The 22,682-nt window shown below is 41.8% G+C and overlaps 1 protein-coding gene across 8 annotated transcripts in view; it reads left to right on the top strand.

Moving 5' to 3' along the window:
• LOC147246705 (ryanodine receptor 3) overlaps positions 1 to 22,682 on the top strand; it is a 98,497-nt gene that overhangs the window by 2,048 nt on the left and 73,767 nt on the right. For all 8 annotated transcript variants that reach the window (XM_086183418.1, XM_086183415.1, XM_086183417.1 and 5 more), the window contains exon 2: positions 21,688 to 21,807. In XM_086183418.1, coding sequence (XP_086039544.1) covers positions 21,688 to 21,807 — 120 coding nt within the window. The remainder of the gene's footprint in view (positions 1 to 21,687; positions 21,808 to 22,682) is intronic.

Here is a 22,682-nt window from a genome sequence, read left to right as displayed (position 1 = left end):
TTTGACTAAAATGCCATCATTCTTTACCCAAGGTTTTAGAGGGATAAGTGAGTTTTGGATTTACTACTTTTTGCTTGCTTGACTGTTTTGGTCTCATCCGTGGGATCCACTGAAATCATTTTCTCCAGAGGGAAGAAGTGTGATGACATTGACTAATAGGCGACCGCCATTGCTTTAATGGGAGCTTAGCAGCTTGTTGCATCCTCACACAAGGAAACAGCTGACTGGCGGGCTGGTGTTGCGATGGAGGAAAGGGGGGGGGGCAGTGTAAAGTGAGAGAGTGAGTGAGCTTGGTGGTCATGAGTGTCTATACGTGTGTGTGTGTGTGTGTGTGTGTGTGTGTGTTGAATGCAAATGCAGAGCTGTAGCTTTGTGGTGCAGTCAGGCTGCACCAGACGTGCCACAGCAGAGCACAGAGCAGAAATTATTCATCAGTCCTAGAAACACACATACACACACATACTTGCGCACGTACATGCCAACACTTATGTAAATACACCCACATTTATCTACAGTACATGACTTGAGTCATTCCTGCAGAAACAAATGCTCAAATTGGACACACGTATGCTTATTCAAACACACTTGCAAGCACACACACTCTAAACTTGCCTTTGTGTCAGGACTTTGCAATGAAATCGATACAGGAAGATGTTGCGATGTTTTGTCCACAATGTGGTATCAGTATTCAGGCCCTTATGTCGATAGTGTACGAGTATTGCAGTACATATTCATCAAACTGAATCATGATTCATGTATGTTATGGTGTCTACATTTGGCTTTTTCAGTAACAGTCTACAACTGTGTAGCATTGTAAGATTTCAGTCCACTAAGTTGGAATGGAAAATTTTGAATGAAGTAGTTTTGACTCACTTCGTCTGTTGAGTTTCTCATATCATATGATGTACATTTTCTTAGACAACACACCAAGTTATATTTTCAGGTCCGTTTTGACATATTTAGCTAGTTACGTAGAGTATCACAATATGTACACATTTCATATCAGACCCAGCCTTACTTAATATCGCTGCTACTTTGTGGTGGTGATATGTCAAGCCTACATTTCTCGCTGCCATCTAAATGTTGCCTGTTAATGGAGTCAAAGTGCTTGATAAAGCAGTTCACAAACTGCCTTTTGTCTAACAACACAAAGTAATTTCCCTGGAGTGGAAGCAGAAATTACCCCTGCCGGACCACTGCCTATAAACCCAACTCTGTGGGAGGAAAGGAGAGGAAGCGAGGGGAAGCGCAAGAATATCTCAGTCATGGGTAATTTGATGTTACAGGAAGAGGAATAGTGCTGATTGTGAGCCAGGAGATTTGGTGAACAGCTTCCTCCAAACTGCTGTTTAATGTCAAAGGGGCTCCAGTTTAATAAGGCTTCCGATTCTATAGGAATTTTATAGGTCTTGGTTGGAATTGTCCTCACATGCACCAGTTCCAGCAGCGGTGGCTTCGTAATAAGCAGTAAAATGAATAATATGAATAAAAGATCAGCTCGTGGTAACATGAATCAGACAGATCATTATGCAAGAGTCGTTTTCTAAATGAATTAAAGCTCGCTGTGTGTTCATTAGAGCGGACAGTAGGAAGGAAGAGGACTGAACCAACGTTTATTGTAAACTCACTTAGCGTTTATTTTTTCCTTTTTTTTCCTAAATCATAACCTGACAGAAGGCCACCTGTGGGGAAAAAAACATGATACAGCATGCGGTGTGATCACGCGTCTCCATTGTGAGGAACCCTGCTGGGCGAGTATCAAATTCCGTCAGTTTATTAGCAGTTTGAGTGGGCGTAGTGACTTTGAAAAGGCCAGACTAGGGCTGTGACTAATGTACTGTGGCAGCGTTTTGGCTTGTTTACGTGAAGTCACCGGCCTCACTTTGCATCCAGCCGATGGCTGTCAATGCAACAACACAGATGTGATCCATCGGGACAAAAATAATTAAGCCACATCAAAGAAAAATGAGACGGTAACGCAATAAAGTGTTAATTTGGGCTGTGTGGTGTGCCTGTGACATCAGTGCCAGAGCTGCCTGCCTCCTCACCCACTCATGTCTCTGTCAAGACTCAGCTGGTTGTCTCCCTCTTGTTCCTTTGTTGCTGTTGCTCTTTTTTTTCTCTGCATTGCTCTTTTCGCTCCACCCTCACACCTTCCTGTGCTTTAACTCCCCGTTCTTCTCAAATCCGCCATGATCTAATGTGTGCTATTGACATGTGCTACATGTGTATTTATATGCTGTGCTGAATCTTGTCTGGAGAATGTTACCTGCACCTTGAAATGGGGCTATGACAGATCCTGTGAGGACGATGGCCGTATCTAACAGCTGCATGTGGCCCGGAGGCATCCAAAGGTGCCCTTGATCTGCAGTGTGCAGCCACAGATACAATATTCACCCTATAAAACTGTGAAGAATCTGAAGGCCGTACGACTATAGCAGAGAACTTGAAAAACAACCCTGCAAGGTTATTGCTGACCTTTCATTTCTCTGAAAGTGGCAACACCTAAAACTGTAATTTATCAGATGTTCAGCTTGTCCTACCTCTCAAATAATACATGTTTATTGACTTGATGAAAGCTGGACAGATTGAACAGCTGAAAAGTGAAGCCTTAAACCTGCATTCTTTCTAAAGACCAGCAGGGGGTGGTTGCAAAAGAAAGAGTACGCTAACTACCTGCCATGGTCCCCCGCCTCCCCCAAAGAAGCGCATCTCCCCATTAAGTGTGCTCATTTAGGCGAGAGCCACAGCAGCAGCACTTCATTGATTATTCAAACCTTCCAACAGACTGTCAGGATCCTTCAGGATCTAAAAGTAATTATTATTCTGTGTTTTTAAACATCCAAAATGTTCACACACACCTCCAGTCCAGGCTCATACAGCTGAGTTAAGCAGCCGTCCTAAATCTGAGCTTTTCCAGTGATTTCTTGATTGTGTTTTGCATTGTTTACATTGTTGTTTCTTTAACGATTTACTTTAAGATCAGAGAGGCTGCTTCCAGTAATAAGAGACAAAACATCTCCGGTATGCAGTAATTTCCCTGCAGAAAATATCATGGGCTGTTTAAGCAGCAAAACTTAAAACTGCAGTCGTAAAATTGACAGACTAGAGGATACAGACTTGACTGAGACAATCACCATTTCTTTTCTTTGTGTAATTTATATTCCAGTGACTGATTTGAAGAAGGTGCAAAAGATGGTGTGTGTTATGTATGTATCAAACAAAGTTGAAAACAACTTTGGGAAGAGGGTATGAACCAGCAAAGAATGCTGGCCTCCTGGAGATAGCAACATGCATCACCCGCCAATCATCTGTCATCTACTACAACCAGCCAGTCCTAATCGGCTGGCTGTTCTTCACATCTCAAGAGCTGTCAGAGCTAATTTTTCAAGATAAACTTACGTCCAGTTGACCAGATTTTACTTCGCTTCGATCTACGATGACCTGGATGAATGAGAACCTACACAGACGTCAGAGCTAATATACAAAATCTGAATCTTATCTGAAATATTGGAAAAAAAACTTGCAAGATTGAACATTTTTGAAAGACCTAAGGGCAAAAAACTCGGATGACAAAGCAGTCGTAATATTACATCACACACAGGAGTCTGTCTTAATGTCTCCATTTAATATGCAGTATTTGGTAGTGAGTGTGATGGGTTGTGAGTTTTGTAAGTTGCCATTTTTCAGTTGTATATCTTTGTCGTTTACCAAAATCATTACACTGATGCAGGTTTCAAGCCTGTCAGAACATTGAGTCCACAGACGCAGCAAAGGCCATCATGGTGCAAGCTTTCACGGCTTGGGTATGTTTTGTGCAGGCTAAGAGACAGGACTTTGCTGCTTCATCTGCAATGAAAAAACTGGAGGATTATCTTCCAGTGAATATGTTGGAGCTCAGGATGGGGTGTCGAAGCCGTAGCATGGAAATTCTACTTCCACCTCTATTCTGGCTCAGAATCTTTGGAGTGGTAGAGTGCATACTGCAAATTTCTTTCTGTACTTTGGTATACCACAGATTCTACTTGAGTTTATATTTCATTTTAATATGCTTTTGGCCAAATCTGTATGTACTTCTGGTACTACAGGCAGTTTTGAGTGTGTGACAGTCAGACCTTCGCTCCTTTCCAGCTTCACAATCTTGCCCAAACATGGTCAGATCTTTCCAACAGAAAGAACAAGATGGCAAGCAAATTTGTTATTGTGGAGTCCACATGTCAATGAGGTGCATTACACTGGCTACATCAGCCATTTATACAATCAATGGCTTATCCTGATCTCCTTCACTTGCATCACATTTGGCTTCTCCTGTGACTCTGTTGGTTTCCTGTGTATGATTATTAGAGATTAGCATGAAATTAGTCCCACTGAAGGGAATTTAGTTCAGCACATCATTGCATTCTACTTGACTCTAAGGAGGGTGCTTCTAATGTTATTATCATGAGGTCTGCGTCATTTCATGGTTGAATTAAAAAAGTAATTGCTTCGTTTCATTAGCAACTGAAAGGCATTTTTTGGAACAATGGTGCAGATTTGAAGGTAGAGATTCGCTGTGAAATTGCTTTGTGAAGAGATGCTTTCATGGAACCAAGGAAATCACCATTTTTGAAACATATTGTCACAGAAAATAATGCCTTGTTAAGTGTTTTTGGCATATGTTTGGTCAGCTGTTACATTCATTAGTGAGATGAAGGACATTGATGCTGAGTGTGGAAGCTTGATTCTGCTTATCTCTATATAAATGATTTATTTCTGTCTTGGTCATCTACCAAGTCTGAAATGTAATTGGCTTATTGTGGTTCCTTCCCTGAAAGACGTGCATGTATAAACTGCTCAATATGCAAAGTGGTTATGCGTGAGGCTCGGTATTGATCCAATAGATGAACATATACTTGCAACCCCACAGCAGTATTGATTTCTCTCATATCTTCAATTTGCATCACCTGAGACAAATTCACCATTCTTAATATTCACACTTACAGAAACTCCGCTAGCAGAAGTTAGTTTAGTGTGGAAGCATTGCTCAGCTGGGGCTGTTTCGCTGTGTTACGTGATGAATTCAGACAGATAAGATTGGTCTGATGTAGAGGGAATTAAGCTCACATGCCTGCCCAGAGACAACCCAGTGTAAAGCTGCTGTAATGAGCTATTGATCGCGCCACCAAATGAAGAAATTTCCTCACTAATGTCAGTGGCATGCTGTAAGCAGGCCTGATTGATCTGCTGTGTCACAGCGCAGATATTTAAGAGGACACTGAGGGAAGCTTCCTCCAGCAGGAGACCCTGTTGCTGTTCACTCCTTGGGGTCAACACATTTATGTTTTCAACAATCGAGGGGTACTTTCTGTGTTGGTATACAGCCGTGTGTGGCGATATGTGGCTGCCAAAATGCTGCTATGGTTCTTTATACGTTTACCTTGTATTTAATAGTCCCATTTGATATACAGGATTGAAATATGTTGGTTTTTTTTATTCAAATTTATTGTTTCTTTACTTTATTGACTACCAAAGATGTCAAGCGTCCACTATAAGTTACAACTTGAACTACTCACTTTTCCTTTTCCATGCAGCAAATTATTGTTAAAATTGACCTCAATGATCAACTCATGAACCAACCAAACAAAAAAAACTAACAAAAACTGGATTGAACTCATTTTTGACACTTAAAAACTTTTGCAGTCAACCAAAACTCAATGTGATGATTATATCTGTTGGACAATAGGGGCAGTATTTAAATAAGGTGACGTGCAGAAGGTATCCCGTGCTCTGTTCCCCAACAGGCCTTTTAGTGTTAATGTATCAATCTGGTGCTTCAGGATTAACTTCACCCTCTCCTTTAGTAGAGGGTTGTGTGTGTTCCTCTGAGTTTAGCAAACCTTGACAGAAAATGTCATCCTGGACCTTAATGCTCAGGGTGAGGAGCTCTTTGCCACCGATGCATGTGTTTGAAAAATTCGGACAAGGGTGTGTAATTGAGTCATTTGCAGGGTCTTCACAAGTGTTGCATGTGACACATTGATTTCTGTTTCATGAAAGTGTTGTTCTCCCTCCAGGTAGGTGCCAAAGTCTCGGCCTTTTCATCTGATATTGACAATGAGGTGGCGTTTCCCACCTCATAAAAGATTCATACCTCTTTAACAACCTCTGCGTCGCACTACGCCAGCACAGACAAGAAGATATCACTTTTATTGTGCCTCGTTGCTGCAGAGTCAACAATGCGCTTTATAAAAAATGCACCATTCTGCTATGGCGGCGAGCAATGTTGAAAATTCACGGGGTTTGCATGTATAGCAAGGATCAGCACACAAACATGCTTTATTTGACTTCAAGAGCATTTGCTGCTAAATGGCTGTAAAGCTTTTCATTGTCTTTGGTTGACTGCATTGCTTCTATGGAGGAGCAACTTTCCTAGTTGTGTCTATCCCTGCAGGTGAGGGAACACAGAGCGATGGAGTAATTTCATCCCTCCACTGGGCTCAGTATCTCTGCAGCATTGCTCAAATTTCTCAGCCCCTGGTACCTATCCCCTCCAACTCAGAGAAGTGTTAGCGTGGCAGTAAAGCTGAAGAGCTGACACCAAGCTCTTAATGGCCCCTTCCAGAAATGTATGACAAATCAGAGTGCTGCAGGTTGACATTTGATGCAGTAAAAATTGCCCCACAGCACGTACTCTTCCAATCCACTTTTTTTCCACCTGTTTTTTTTATGTTGTAAGTTTTTGTGTTTTATAGTTATCTTATTTTTATGACAAGATATTTAGAAAGATATGACCCCCCCCCCCTTCATGAATTAGGCAGTTGTCACTGAGTCAGACTTTCCTAGCAGTGTCTGCTTGTGTCTGCCCTCTCCCGTGTGATCCTTTTCTCAGAGCCTCAGCTGTGCTTTAGATTTGACACATGAACCCTTCACCTGGGCATCATCACCCGTCCCGGAGCAAATAGAGTTTGACATAGCGGCGTCTCAGCTGAACTTCAATCCCGGCTCTCCTCTCTGCAGGGGCAGCTGTACTTGCAAGCATGTGGATGAACACTCTGAAGAATTGAAGTCAGGTCAGGCTTTAAAGGACAATGGATATTTTTATCCCGGAGAAGCTGGCACTGTGATCGTTGCATATGAACAAGTATAATACTCTCCAGTACCCTGAAGAACAGAGTTCAAGGGCGGAAGGATAAGGATACATTTTTGAACTGATCATGTTCTACTATAAAACTGCGACTTTCTTAGCAAAAACCTCATCGTGAAAGACAGTATTACGTTTGGCTTTGTGGGAAATCTCTCCTGGCTTTTGATAAGACAAAGGCTGACAGTGGCCAGAATACTCTAGATAATATCTCTGCCCACTCACCCTGTGAAAGATCTGTTGAAAGTGATAGTTTTCCATAGATATTCATTGATTAAATTGTCACCATTAGATGGACCATATTAAGGAGTGTGCTGTCAGCTGTGGTGGAAGTCTGCATTTTCCCAGTGCACTGTGGCGAGCGAACTGTCCCAGATAGTAAGCCAGGCCTACATTTCCCCATGCTGTCAGTCTTCATGCTAAGCTTATTTAATAACCAGCTAATTTTTTGCTTTTGATAAAGACATAAAAAATGTGGTATGTTATAACAAAATATCTATGTTCTTTTAAAAATCATGTAGAGATTTCTTTCGGATGGGGAACAGAATGCGTTCACCTCTAGTCTCATAAAAGTTATTGAAATTGAGTTGAACTTCATGATTCACATCCTGGACACAGGATGGTTACAAATGCACCAGCCCCCCCCACACACACACACACACGCACACACACGCACACACACACGCACAGCTTTTCCCCTAAAAATACAACACAAACACACACTTGTCAGAAAGCAGGAGCAGCCCATTTTCCCTTCTCCAAGTTCTCCCACAAAAAAAGTCTCTATTCCCTTGGCAAATGAAGCTATTTTGTAGAGGGGAGAGAGAGGAAGGTAGTTTGTTCCTTTTTGTTCCCTTTTGTATCGCCCTTGAGCATCTTCAACGTACAGTGGCCTGAGTGGCAAAAGAGAAAGTAACACGTTTTACTTTAAGCTCTACAATATACAGCAGACCCACAATCCTCTCTGTTTTGATGAATAGAATCATATTTTTTTAGTCATTCTCAGAAATGCGCTACCATTTCTTCCCAAATTTTGTTTGAACGGTGGGTACAAGATATTTTCTTGTAGAGAGCAGGGTTGGGATAATTGTCATTTTATCAGTTAAATGTGCAGGTGTGAAAGGGTAAAAATAAAAAGGTTTGGAATTTTTTTTTTATATATATGGATACATTGAAGCTGTTGTGAATAGGGTTGACAAATAGATTTTACACCCTTAATGCAGGCTCGACTCTCATGGCTCGCTCAGCATAACTTAAAAGGTAATTGGGATTGAGATGTCCATGCAGGTGCAGGCAGGTGCTGGACATAATATTTTTGAGATATCTCCAGGGCTCTGTACCAATGCCATCATGTTGTCAGGAGGAAATGCACCACTGTCCCAATCTTCTGTCACAGTCATTCCATTAACTCATCACATTTCTTGTGTTTTTCCATTTTTGTACAGTAGCTGTGAGGCCAAAAGCAAGGAAGTGATGAAAATGCTTACTTAGCCTGGGGAGGAGAAGCAGTGCTGCAAGGTGCAGTGAAACATTTTATTGCCTCACTCCTCCAGTCTAATGAAGCATGCAGGCTGGCTGCATTCCTTCAGACCAGAGAGCGGATTGATCTGCATGGAGGGCTCACTTTCTAAAGGTTTCAGACCTGCTGTTTAGAAAGCTTCCCGAGTGGAAGGATTACTGATCACAAGCACATGAGGATCACACCTCGCGTAAGGATGCATCTCCACATGTGTCATTGTTTTGGACCAGACAAGCAGTGACAGTTTGTATTCATGAAAAGCACCTGTTTGTTCAAGTCACGCAGGAATGAACACAGAGTAGCCGAACACATCCATCCATGTTGATGTAAGGTACTACCACCTTGTCTGGCTGAATGGACTGGCTTATTATTGGTTTGAATTGATTGCAGAGAGGGAATGGTGCACTGAGCTATCAATTCATACTTTGGTTTCAAGAAAAAACTCAAACCAATGAAATGCACCAATGCTCTCTAGATGCTTATAGTAGTCAGAAATGAAAAGGAAAGGGGGGGGGGGATTACAACACAGACTGTGTTAGCATTGTCAAAGACGTATGTTGCATTTATCTGTCTGTGTTTGTAATTAGCCATTATGCGGTAATAATTAGGGTTATAGCGATACACTAATCATACGATACGATACACGATATTCGGCTCACGATACGATATATATCACGATACTCAGCTCACGATACAATTCGATACACTTACATCCTTTTATGAACGATATTAAAGGGAAAAAGTGATTTTGGTGACATCTTGTGAGTGTTCCATTGACTTGGATTGAATTAACTGAACTGAAAGCATCAATTACACAATATATGGCTCTGACTGGCAGCTGGAAAATGCTGGACCAAATGAATCAAAGATGTGGTGAGAAAATTAGTTTCATTTATTAAAACTGAGTGCAAATTGTAGCTTGCAAGCTTTTGAAAAGTAAAGTGAACAATGGAGAGTTTACCATGCGCCTAAAGCCGGTGTTTTCCACCACCAAATAAGGTCTCAAATCCTGACAAAGTAGACAATGGACTCTGTAATTTTCTGCAAACTAGGTAAAGAAGATGGGAACTTGTGGCAACCACCACCGTCACTGTCCAGTGTGGCTTGTTTCGGGTCGTGTCTTGGGCTTGGTCTCAGTTAGCATTTCCTTGTCCAGGTGATGACGTTTTAGGTGGGCTCACAGTTTGGTGGTATTTAAATACACATGTATTAGCGGTTATTTAAATTCTTATCCATGAATAGACATCTATTGGAAATCAATAAATAGACATCTATTGTATGTCTATTGGACGTCCAGAAATAGACTTCTATTAGGGGTTATTTAAACATCTGTGTTGAGGTTGGACGTTATGTATGACTCTGCATCTGTACCGTGATTTTCAGTTTGTTGTAGTTACCACTGGGATACCACCAGGGGTCATTGTCGAGTTTGTCTTTTGCTTTGTTGAGCGAAGAATGAAAGACGGATGTTGCTCGAGTGGGAGTTAGGGTCCGACTCTCGTCAAAGGAGAGTCATCCATCTCTGCTGGAGGAGAATAGAGCCTGCCAACACGTTACGGGCCCAGGCTACGACGGAAAAGAGAGTTTGCAAGGAGTACATGTGTGATGCAAGCGGCAACTGCGGCAGTTACCACAAGGAGCTAAAGTAGCAAGCTAACATCGGTGAGCCGAGCAAACGGCCCGCTCCACAGAGCTACTGAGATGGACAACGGAAGGAAGAGCAAGTGGCCCACATTCAATGGACAGGCAGATGAAGAATAATAAATACACGTATATTAGCCGTTATTCAAATTATAAACTATCATCTTTGGTTAGACGTCTGTAAATAGACGTATATTAGCGGTTATTTAAACGTCTATGTTGAGGTGGGACCTGGAATGTTTATGACTGCCTCTGTACTGTGATTTTCAGTTTCTTGTAGTTACCACTGGGATTCCACCAGGGGTCAGTGTCGAGTTTGTCTTATGCCTTGATGAGCGAAAAAGAAAAGACGGTTCTTCTCCAGAGGGTGAGGGAGTGATTAGTACCATTCCCTCTAAACTGCACGCTTGCGCGAACACGCACCGCTCGCACATTCTCAGCGCACAAGAAAATCTATGCAGCGCATAAACTCCGTGAGTGACGGGTTTCCAGACAATGATACGATACGGTTCACTTCGGCTAAGCAGCCAATCATCGCATTGACAGTGATTGTGTATGTGCCCTGCCCATACGCGCCGCGGCATCGTGCAGGTTAGCTAGCTAACAACAGTGCGGCAGAGGTAAGAGACGGCGACGGTAGCTCAGCGGTTAAGTTGTAAACCCTCGAAAATATTAATAGAATTCGTTGCTGTAATTTGATTCTTTTAATAAGCCATGTACCTTGCTGTGCTCCCAGGTGTTGAACAGGTGTGTGGCCACATCGTGCACAACTGATGTTGCTCACATTGATTCTCAGTGTGCCCAGGGAGCTTGTGTGTATCCCCAGACACTGAAAAATTATAGAACAATGATCGCCGCCAATCTCCTGAATCTCTCAGCTCTGAGCGGATGAGAGAGGCATCAGTGTCTGGGGAACTAGAAATGCTCTACAGCGACACTAGCGGCCGGCAGACCTAATTGCTCTTCCTGCAAAGTGCGGAACGGGGAATTTGAATGGGGCTTAATGTATCGATACTCACGGCTGAAAAATCAATACTCTCTGGGGAAACAAAATATCGATATATATCACAGAATCGATAAAATTGCTCAGCCCTAGTAATAATGGTAAAGATTTGCTTTTGTTGACACAAGATTCTTTGTGTGTCAACAAAAAAAAACAAAAAACAACTCGGCTGGCTGTGTGTGGGTGTGTTCACACCTATACTTGGAGTGATCGGTTCCAGATCTGAATGGGACCAGACCCTTGCCGCAACATTCACTTTTACACAAATCCTGCGAGTTACCTCTGTCGTGTACACGTTTGTCATCCAACGCTAACACCAGGTTCACTTTTTGATTGTTCACAGCAAATGCCGTACCTGTCCAATCTTCTAGATGGATTGCTTCAGTCCATATGGTTGGTGCTGTTCACAGCTGCGTACTGTGAGTGTATAGTGATTGGGTAATTAGATTGCCCACAGTAATTAGACAGTCTGGGTCTACAGCGCAATATGTGCCAGGTGACTGGTGCATTCTCACAAACAACCTGAGATGATCAAATATGAATGTGGCTGTAACGCCACAGATAAGTATCCCTGCCACTGCCTCAGGGGTTGTTTTTTTCCCTCTAATCTTGGAAAGTCAGCTGCGCATCCGCACTCTTTTGACCAAAGATTAGATAGAGCAACACATTAGTGCTTTAAGTATTGTTTCAAAGCATTAAATCCAACAGGTCTTACGTCAAAGTGCAAATGGCAATGGAGACTTGCATAGAGCTTTAGCTTTACTGGATCTGTTTGCTGAACTGAACCTGCTGTGTTAGTTGTGACGTTGAAATGTTGCTTTATGTACAAATTAATCCCTGTAATCTTACATTGCACAGTGTAAACTAATATCCTGATCACAATGTTTAAACTGAATATGTGTCTTAATTGGTGCCATCGAAGTTGAGGATGCAGCATGCATTATGTGCCAGGGCCTGGCCACTGACACCGCTCAATAACAAGCTGTAAAGCTGTCATCCTCAGCACCCTTAGAAAAGCCTTTAAAGGAGGCTGAAACTTTAGCAGATGTCAAGATTAATCTATGGTGTCACTCTGCCCGGGGATTTTAATGATGTGTGTGTGTGTGTGTGAGTAAGTTCCCTGTGTTCTCGATAGCCGTGTTTTCCTGTCTTTCTCTCTTCTTTTCTATCCCACTGTCTATGCTCTGGGGCCAACGCGTTCAGCAGTGTGCCTCAAGATTAGCATTAGCACTCCCATTTACGCAGCAGCACTGAGTCATCATAAAGCTTTTTCCTTTTCTCTTTCAGTCTCACCAGAATGTACGAGGGCATCACCCTGCAAGTCTATGAATCACTCCAACAACCTGGCAGACCGCATGCAATGTCCACCAGAATATTCTGGGATAAAATATTGACCCTCTATAAGTTCAGGCCCTTTATAAGAAATCAGGAAAGAAGGGAACGTCCATCAATTCATTTATGACACGCGCACATTCTGTCACCTTAATTTTATCGTCATCAACTATTTGGTTTCTTGGCCATGTTTTATTGGCATGTTTGAACCCCACAGCTCCTGCTGTTTCAAAGTGTGTGTGTGTGTGTGTGTGTAGTTAGAATGTGTAATGTCATGTAGTCAACACAGTGTTATATTAAAGCCTTGGCAGTGCACCTCCTTACATGAAATTCGCTGCCATTTTACGTGCAGAAAAGCAATTCAAACTACCGCATTAAAACCTTTAAAACACCAGTTACCTTTATCCCTCATTAAAAAGTCTAGAATACATAAATATACAAATAAGTTTTATTTGACTGCTGGATGCAAGATTTCTTCTATATAAAGTCCATCCTCTCAGCTTCCCAAAATATTTATGATGTCACCAATCCTGCTCGAAGGCCTGCCTCTTAGGGTACGATTTTCAATGATTTCAGAAATTTACACAGCAACCTTTAAATTCTGCACACACATCATTATTCTGCAAAGCGAAGCTCAAACATTCAACAGTTGGAAGAAAAAGTAAAGCACATTTTTGACTGGAAGGAGAAGTCGTTTCTGGTGATTTTAAAAGAAACTCCGCCTCTCTGTGATAAGGAATACGGCATGTATATTGCATTTACCATGTAGTATGTGAAGGTAACATTAGAGTCTGTCGGTGTCCTCTCATGATCCTGCCCTCTAATAAGGGAAACACCTGCCCTTGTTCTGCGCCTACAGTGGGTGAGTGGATGTGAGAGGAGAATGCGGCGGAGAGAGAGCTTGTAGGGGGTGAAACCACTGCCCAGATGTATTTTGTTCTGCAGTGCCTGACCAGCTGTACCAATTTGTCCAGAACAAAGACTCTGTGTGTGAGTCAGCCTCTGTACAGTGTTGACTGGCAGCACGCCCCTGGTGATGTTGGAGACTTATTACCCAGAACAGTGTCACATGGGGACAAAGGCAAGAGCAGGCACATGCTGCGGTCTGCTGTGTGTTCTCCTGTAGACAGGATTTTTTTCCATCTTATCCCGTCCTGTCTTTTCCTCTCACCTCTGGTGCCATTACCCATCAACCTTGCCTCAGAGGTGCCACCCTTGGACCAATTTCTGTTTTATTCGCCAGATTCTTTGGCACAGATGTAATCTTAAGTAGCCAGAACAAATCTGACCTCAAAGCGTGAGTCAGAGAGCAGAACTCTGCTGTAGCTGCAGGAGAGGAGTCTGGATTTTATCACCACAACTCTACTTTACTTTGATGGGATATACTTAGCAATGGCAGTGTCCTCTTAATGGGAGGTGTTCTTGCCTTGTCTTTATGCACTCTTCTATACACTTCCTCTTGTACGTATGTATCAACTTACTCACACACACACAAAAAGATCTTGTTGGATGAATTCGTGCATTCAGACTCCAGGCTATCACAAAAGCTTTTTTAGAAAACTGTATTTGCCACTTTGGCTTTGTTGCGTGTCACAGCATCCTTGGGAGACACGTTAACAAGGACACCGCTTGTCATGTTGTTCCTGTCTTTTGGGAATTGTAACACTCTACTAAAGTGTTAATTATGCAGTGTTTATTTTCTTTGCGGCAGTGATGCTGTAAAGTTGAGATACAGTATCTCAAATGAATTGCAATCAGTAGTGGGAATGTCATGAGTGTTGGGTGGTAGCATAATGCAAGCAGGGGAAATGCAAGCCTTGTGGGAGGCAATGGAGCAACACATGAAATACTGGAGTAATTCACTTGGCATCCCACTCAGGCTCACAGTGCTCTAAAAAAAAGGAAACATTCTGTTTTCCTGCACACGGACTCTGTTCCTCTCCGAAGATATTTTGTGACTCCAACTTTGCAGTTGTTATTGTATTGCCTCCAGGGTGTACTTGAGAAGACATTGCCAAAGCACAAACCCTGTATGGTGCATGATAAGGTGTTACAAGTCTTTTTCCATGAGCTGATGGCAAGTACTGCGCTGCACATCTCTTCAAAGCAAAGGCTTTCAAACTTCTGTGAAGCTTTGTCAAACAGGAACTGAATAACACTGAGTTACATTCCTCAAACTTCTCATCTTTGTTGTCAGGAGTGCAGGGTATGTGCAGCAGTGTACGCAAAAGCTGAACTGAGAAGAAAAAGGAGAACCAGAGATGCTCTTTCAATAATTGCACACTTTTAATAGCTATAATATTTTCCTCAAGCCATAACAACCCACTATTTGCTTCTGAACTCTGTAATCACTCCTTAGCATCATCATTAATGATAATTTATTTAGAAGCTGTGTCATCATTGCAGGGCAACACTAAGGTCAGGCCTCAGGCAGTACTGGACTATGACGTACCCTTGTTTATGTAGGTCTCGTGGTTGGGAATAGGTGGGTAGTTACGTTTGGGTGGTTACAGCAGAATAGTTTTAATGAAACCTGTAGACACTATGTTAAATATCTGGACTACAAAGACGTTGCTGTTGAATTCCATGTTTTTTGTGTAATCCATTTGCCTCTGTTGTATTGGGTCGTACATCTTGGAACGGATATTTCAAATTCAGTTGAAATGGTGAGATACAGTTTTCTGTGCCAGTTTACATCTGAGACTCAAGCCTCGTATACATTGGACTGTCCCTGACAAAAAAAAAAAAAAGATTTAACATTGGCTATGTTTGGTCATGACACCAAATGGTGGTCCTACAACCTTCTGTATGTTCACCAACTAACTCAGTGCATCCTGATATTACGCAATGATCTGTGCAGTCGAAACATGCACACTGATACAAACAATAACATTGCTTACCTCAATCCTAGGGTTAGATAGCACCTCTGAAACTCTTAAGTCCCAAAGGACACAAGAAGCACCCCAAATGTAAAAACCTATAATTGTATACAAATATTTTTTACAAAATGTATCTTTCACCCCATAATATAGCAGCAGATGGCATGTTTTCCAATAGCCCCTAGGAAGTGTAGTCCTCTTTTTCAGGCCTCAAACATCTCCAGCGCTAAGAGCTGTAATTACCCTGAGAGGTAAAACTCAGGGAAGAAAACAGACCTTCATAGTGATTGCACCACTTACGTTTTTGTTTCATTCCTTTTTTAAATCAGAAAAAAAGTTAACGAAGACGACTCAAATAAGCATCAACATTATCGTCTTGGATTGTGTGGATGTTGTTGTTTGGACGGACAGTGCTCAGTTTCATCCTGAGCACGACCGCTAATCGATTTCACTAAATCTTTGTAAACCATTTAGGTTTATAAGGCTATTTGAATGCTTAAAAAGCACCACTCTCATTTTGGGGACGCATGAATCAGTCTTGCTGCTGTGTGATGGTCACAGCTATTTCGTAAACTCACAGGAAATGTTCTACATTTGTTTGGTCAGCATGAGACAGTTTGGGATGTGTGAGAGTTGGCAGCGCTGTGATGCTGAAGGAGACTGAGCTGCACTTTAACAGTGTGATTTGGATGTAAAGAGGAGGAGCTCAGCTCGGGTGGGCCCCGGTCCAAGCCTTGCCTCTGTACACGGTTCAAACCAGGGATTGGCTTCCTGCAGTGTTGTTGATGTCACCATGCAGACATCTACACCGATGTCACGTTTTCCCTGTGCATCTGTGGAGCGAGGTTGAAACCTGGAAAAAGAGCTGCGCTGTGATGACACAATGCTCATTGATATGCTTTAGCGTCACTCACACAAGTCTCATCGGAACTAGGTAGATCTTGCGCTAATTTTAGAAGTGAATACACACAAATACTCAGTGGAAATGACAAAGGCATAGATTTAATGAGTATAAAGGAACACGAGTGAGAGGGGGAGTATTGTGTTCCAGTGTAATTCAATCTCAAGGTGCCCTTGGAGATTCAACTCATGTCTCTGTGTTTTCAGATAATTTGATGATGTATGTTTCCATTAATGACATCCGGAGACCTTTGACATCAAACTCAAGCTTGTTGCTCCAATAACCTCTGTAACTCAATGCGGCCTCATTTTCAGCCAGCATGGCAGCATGCCTCGAGGACGATCATCACTTCATCACTGTAGACAAGCTGAATATCTCAACAACTTCATGTCCACACAAACAAATCTGTTGACTTTGCAGGTCATGCCTTGACTTTGTTAATCCTTTGTTTCGAAAGTGTCAAGATTTTTTTTAACCAGATTTCCAAAAACATTGTTTGGACAGTCTTGTTCTCCTCAGGATGAGTTACTATAGCAGGCAGACAATACCAAGTCCTCACGTTTGCCTACATTTCTTTTTTAAAATTTAAACTGACCAATTCTAAATTGAGGAGAGCGTTATCTTTCCTTCCATCCTGGCAGACATCACCGAGTGCCTCAGTTTATGAATGATTGATATCAGCGAGTGCCCCCGCCCCCTCCTCTGTAGCAGTCAGGTACACCAGGGGATGCTGGTGACAAAGAGAAAAGAGAGCGCGAGATAGAGACCATGTCAGATATTTAATTGGACCTCAGTGTGGGGGTGAGATGGAGGAACCAGGCCAGTTGGGGGACAGACAGAAGCCAAGACACGAGTTAGCCTCTCTGATTAAAGAGATTGTGGTGTGTGTGCATGCATGCGTGTGTGTGTGTCTCCACACCACTCAGACAAGCAAGAATGTGATATGTGGATCAATGCTATCCTTATATGCCCCGAATCAACTCTCTGCTCGCTGCCTCAACAGGGAGAGTGTTAATTTGACATATTCATTTCAATCTGCATCTGAGTTGAATAACATTTTCTTATTGATCCGAGTCTCGCTCATGAAAAGCACAATCAATTCCAGCACTCAATGGTATCTCAAGTACTTCTGGGCCCGCATTACAGAAATGTCCTAACTTGCAAAACCACATTGGTAACCATGGTAATACGGGTTAGGAGCTGATATAGCAAAAAAACCCAAAACATTACAGATGAACAGTCACAAAGTCCGTGTCTCAGTCCTAATTTCATAAAGTGTATTTCCAAGTGTCTTAACACCATCAGTCACAGCTGCATGTGAACAAAGGTGGATATAAAGAGTAGCCATCAATCCGCACACTGAGCTCCTGCTAAAACACACACCGCCTTCCCAGCTCCTCTTTGAATTGCTGTACATGCCTTTTTCCTTTTAACCCAGCACGATGTTCACGAGTAAATGGTTGTTTTTGAAACATTTCTTGTCTTTTTTACTTCTGGCATATGTGTATTTATTCACGTTATCTATTTATCTGTTTTATCCTCATCTATTTGCCAGTATATATTGCTGTTTACACCATGCCGGCTTCTTTGGTGGTTTAAGTTGCTCTTGATATGCTTGTACTTCCTAGTGTGACACAGAAGCCCCCGGCACTAAGCTATTCCACCAAAGATAATTGTTAAAAGGCCTACTCAAGATTCTATATTTGCTGTTGTTTGTGACGAGAATGGTCCTGAGTGGAACAGCGTTACAGAAATCCTTTAATTTGTATGGCTGCTCTTTTATTGCTCGTACACAGTCGAGTGTGCTCATTGAGAGGCTTATGGCAGGCGGACCCTATCGATGCGCTGCAGTTTGTTGACATATAACTTGTTAGCGGATACAGGTGTCACTGACAAGTGCACATTGTTCTCTCTCACTCTTTCTCACTCTCTCTCTTTCTCAGATACGAGATCTAAAGATAAGTTTCTCTCATATCACCTGTAATTCGATTCACTCTTTTGTTGTCCATTTATACTAGAAATTATAATGAGGGACCACACCTGTACATTTGTACACAAGGGGCTGGCACGAGACAGCAGACTGTTATAGCTGTCAGCATAACATTGTAGAATGTTATTGTGTTGTTTTCATGACAATATGATTAAATCTAGATACATTATTTATTGAATGTTTATTTATTATTAAGTAGGTTACTAAGGATTGTGCAATGCTTGACTGTGCCAGTGTAAGTTTGTCATAATGTACATGATAATACTGTTGTCTATTAGTTTCCAGACATTTCTGCCTGAGTTTGCTCAGTCATCGAGGGATCGTTAACTTGTTGTTATGTAGTGTTTTTTTTTTTGTTTTTTTAGGTTTGTCATTTTTGTTTCAGTGCTGTAAGAGGTTGCTGGAATATTCTAGAAAATTATTTATTTTTAAGTAAAAATAGTATTTTGAGGAGAGTTTGACAATTAAAATAAATAGCAGTGCCATCACTCACTAGTTTGGGTCCTTTTTTAATGGGATAATCTGAGAGTGATTAAATAATCTCGTCATAACATGATCGGTCGTTAAAAATGATGTGACTGTTATCAGGAAGGGTAGGATATTGGCTCTCCTGCGCTCAGTATTTTCGGCTGGACTAGGTGGCCAGGTCTATAAACATGAACGTTGCCGAGTTGCTCCTGAGTTGATCGATTTTACGCCATTGCTCAGCTGTCGAGCGCTGGACTTTCCCATTGGCTGCTGCTCATTTCCATCTTATTCCAACATGGTTTCCATGAGAGAAACAATCTAATTTTACGGCTAAATAACACCGGAGTATGTTTGACATTAGAGGTGAGAAACAGGGTAATGCAGTTACAAAATCTTGATTCCTATTTGATCAGCACTGATGCCTACTTGAATTGCTTGACTGGAGTTTCATCGCCATGCCATATCAATAAGACCCAGAGGGGCCTGTCCGTAGAGAATGAAGGGGACAAAGACCCGGGACAATCCCTGCTTTGACAAGGCCAAGAGGGGAATCACCAGATTTTTGTTGACAACAGAGCTTCCACCATTTTGGAATGGAAATATCAATAGAAACAGCTCAGAATAACATATACAGAAGTCAGTAGAGGTGGGTTTTTTTTTTTTTAAATTTAGGAACAGTCTTGAAATGTGATAATACTTTAGAATGATGTTTTACTACCACTGATGAACCTACTAGAGAAGATAGTATTGATATTAAGCAGCGTCTTTCTATCTCCTGTGAGGTACTGCAGTTCTCATAGTAGTTAAAGTGTTGCAGTGTTGATGTTGATTTTTAACAACAAATATCAAATGGACCACTGTAAAACCACAGATCAGAACTGAACATCCAGGTCACAACTACTGACCAACACGGTCCAGCCTTTACTGGGTCCTGACCTAGTTTCTGTGTGTCTTTAGTTGGAGGTAAAGTTTTGATAGAAAATGTGTCACATTTTTCCTCAAACTTAAATCTCTGAACCGCATATGACGCACTCATGAGCACCAACGCAACAAAAAAAAACAAAAACAAACGATGTCATGCATTGGTGGAGCCCTGAGGTCTGCCATATTGATTTCCATGCCGTGCTTGCAATCACCCAGATGTTGAAAGCAAATCTTTATATGCACATTCCTTTTCATACAGGAAGATGCCCATCTTTCTCATCGCTCTCTCTCTCTCTCTCGCATATAGTGCTGCACTGTGTACTGTTACTATGACTGTACTACTGCTGCACTTTGCTGTAAGCACAATTCCCTCACATTAAATAATGCAGCTGGCCATTGTGCCGAAGAGACCACCACCCCCCCCCCCCACTACCATCCCATAGCAGCAGATTTCCGCTTGCTCTGCTATCATGAAACTATTACCATTTCAGCATTTAAAGGGCCAGCATGATAAACACGAGCAACACATTAACACAACAACAGTATCAGATGTAAGTTGGGCTCACAAAAGGATGCAGTTGCTCTGCAGATGCTGCATCCGCCTTCACTCATATAATCGCAATGATTGAACAGCTGGAGAGGATGCCATCGCTCTGATAAATGCTTTCTGGTTTGATTACACTGAATATTACACATTTGCCGAAATTAAACAAAATGCATGCATTTGCATTTGGCTACATGTCTCAGCATGGCGATAAAGGATTTGACAGCAAGCATCATGGATTCAGTTGGTGCGAAGAATTTCTGAAAACATAATCATTTGTCCAGATATTCCCACAAATTAATGGCCAGGCGCCAGGCGCGCTCTCTCGTAATTACTAGTGCAGTATTTTCTTTTACAATGTAAATGCATTCATTTACTCAGGCCATTATTTTCTTTTTAATCCTCGAATGTTCCAATCAATCGCTAAAACCTAATTTGTGCCATATAAATAGTGTAAATAGTCTGAAAGAGATTGAGTCGGCTGAAAGGGATCAGCCTTGGATGTGTTTGATCATCCCATTTAGAGAGGAAAACCCCCCTATTAGCTGGGCCCAGGCAGAGGAAAAGGGCTAACATTATAGGAGGGGAAAATATATGTCAACTATCAGTATGGTGTACTTGAGTACTTAGGTTTATATTTGTAGTATATGCTTGAAGAATATTAAATGATCATGTATATTCATCTTAGATCGTCTTGGGATTCTGAGTCTTGCTCAAGGACGCCTCAGCAGATATATTACATTTTTTTTGTAACACCTCTTTAACAGGATCAAAACCAACAATTTCCCAAACCAACAGAGGTAAACAGAACAATAGATGTATCTGTTGTGGACTATTTTCAGATGTGATTCTCTCAAGAGTGATTAAAACAGACTTGACTCAACAGTTTCCATGTTAATCATGACAAACAAACATATGTCATCCAGTGCAAATGTATTGCTTATTGACATGCTTCTAATTGCTTTTGGACGGCAATGGATGTCTGCTGCACAGAGGATTTAGCGATCAATTAGTTACAGCCTTTTTTATTGGATTTGTTATTGACGAGAAACACAGGGTGGAGCTTTACTTATACCTCCACTGATTGCAAGGTTGTTGTTTTTTTTAATTCATTCTCAGTGTAATTTAATTGAGGAATATGTAGTGAATTTTACAAGTATTTAGATGTTAATAACAGAAAATATTGTGTGTGGCCTCGGCAGGAGACTAGTCTTCCAACAGTGAGCAAATGTGTGGCTAAGTTGCAGTTCTCTGGGGAAATAATGCACAGACTCACAATTTCTGTACACACACACACACACACACACACACACACAAAACCCTCATGCATAGACACACAGATTGAAGTCCGTTTTTGTCTTGACAGGATGATGAAGTGGTGCTCCAGTGTGTGGCCTGTATCCAGAAGGAGAATCGCAAGTTCTGCCTGGCTGCCGAGGGGCTGGGCAATAGGTTGTGTTACCTGGAGCCAACATCTGAGGCAAAGGTAAGCACCATGACACCGCTGTCGCATATTCAGAGACAGAGATGCATGGCGTCAGTGTGCTGTCCTTGATTAGAAATCAATGACTTAATAAGAGTTAGTTTCTTTTCTCTGCAGTTGTTTAATGACCTTTATTTTAACACACATACTAATACAATCAACAAATATCTCATTAGGCAGTTTGTAGAAAAGTGAAGCGGAACCGTGGAAACCAAACATCCATTTAGTTCATTCTCGTGCAGGTCCAGCAAACCATCAGTGAAACCAAGCGGAGGCGAGCAGAAAGGCAGCTTAGCACTTCATCAAAGCAGGAACAACAGCTCACATCCACCGCAGTCTCCTTGATGAGCTTTTCTCACAGCCAGCTTTTCTTCCAGGGGTTCAGGGAATACGTGTCATCTCTGTGGGCCCGCTGTCACCGGATAATTCTCTGAAATTACGCCCCTGGATGTATTTGATGGATTGTTTCATAAACATCCTCAGCTGTAATTGCCTACAGCTTTATTGCAGCTGAGCAGAACGTTTGTATCTGCTGACGCACTTTTCAAGTTCATGCAAGGAAGTGCAAATTTACATTTAATTGTTTGCAGTTGTAATCAGAGGGTGCAGCCGCCTTAATGTACTTTTATGTAACAAATCAAAATGATTTATTTTTCATGAACACATTCAAGATTCAGCTATTCAGAATAAATGTCTGATGCGCTCACCTTTCACTTACCCCTGTTGCTCTTCTGATTATCTGGCATTAGTGTTTTCCTATTGCCTGTTAACAGAAGCCTTCATAGGCTTTTCCACATTGATTGTCTTTTAATCATAATCCATTAGTACTGTATGAGAGAAATTTCACTGAAGCCAGGCATTTGCTGCGTGGGGGAAAA

Source organism: Aulostomus chinensis, chromosome 17 (genome assembly GCF_037954235.1).
Source record: "Aulostomus chinensis isolate RoL2024-O1b breed Wild chromosome 17, RoL_Achi_v1.0, whole genome shotgun sequence".
Lineage (NCBI taxonomy): Eukaryota > Metazoa > Chordata > Actinopteri > Syngnathiformes > Aulostomidae > Aulostomus > Aulostomus chinensis.
Note: the sequence above shows the minus strand (reverse complement) of the source record. Positions and strands in the feature narration are given on the sequence as shown.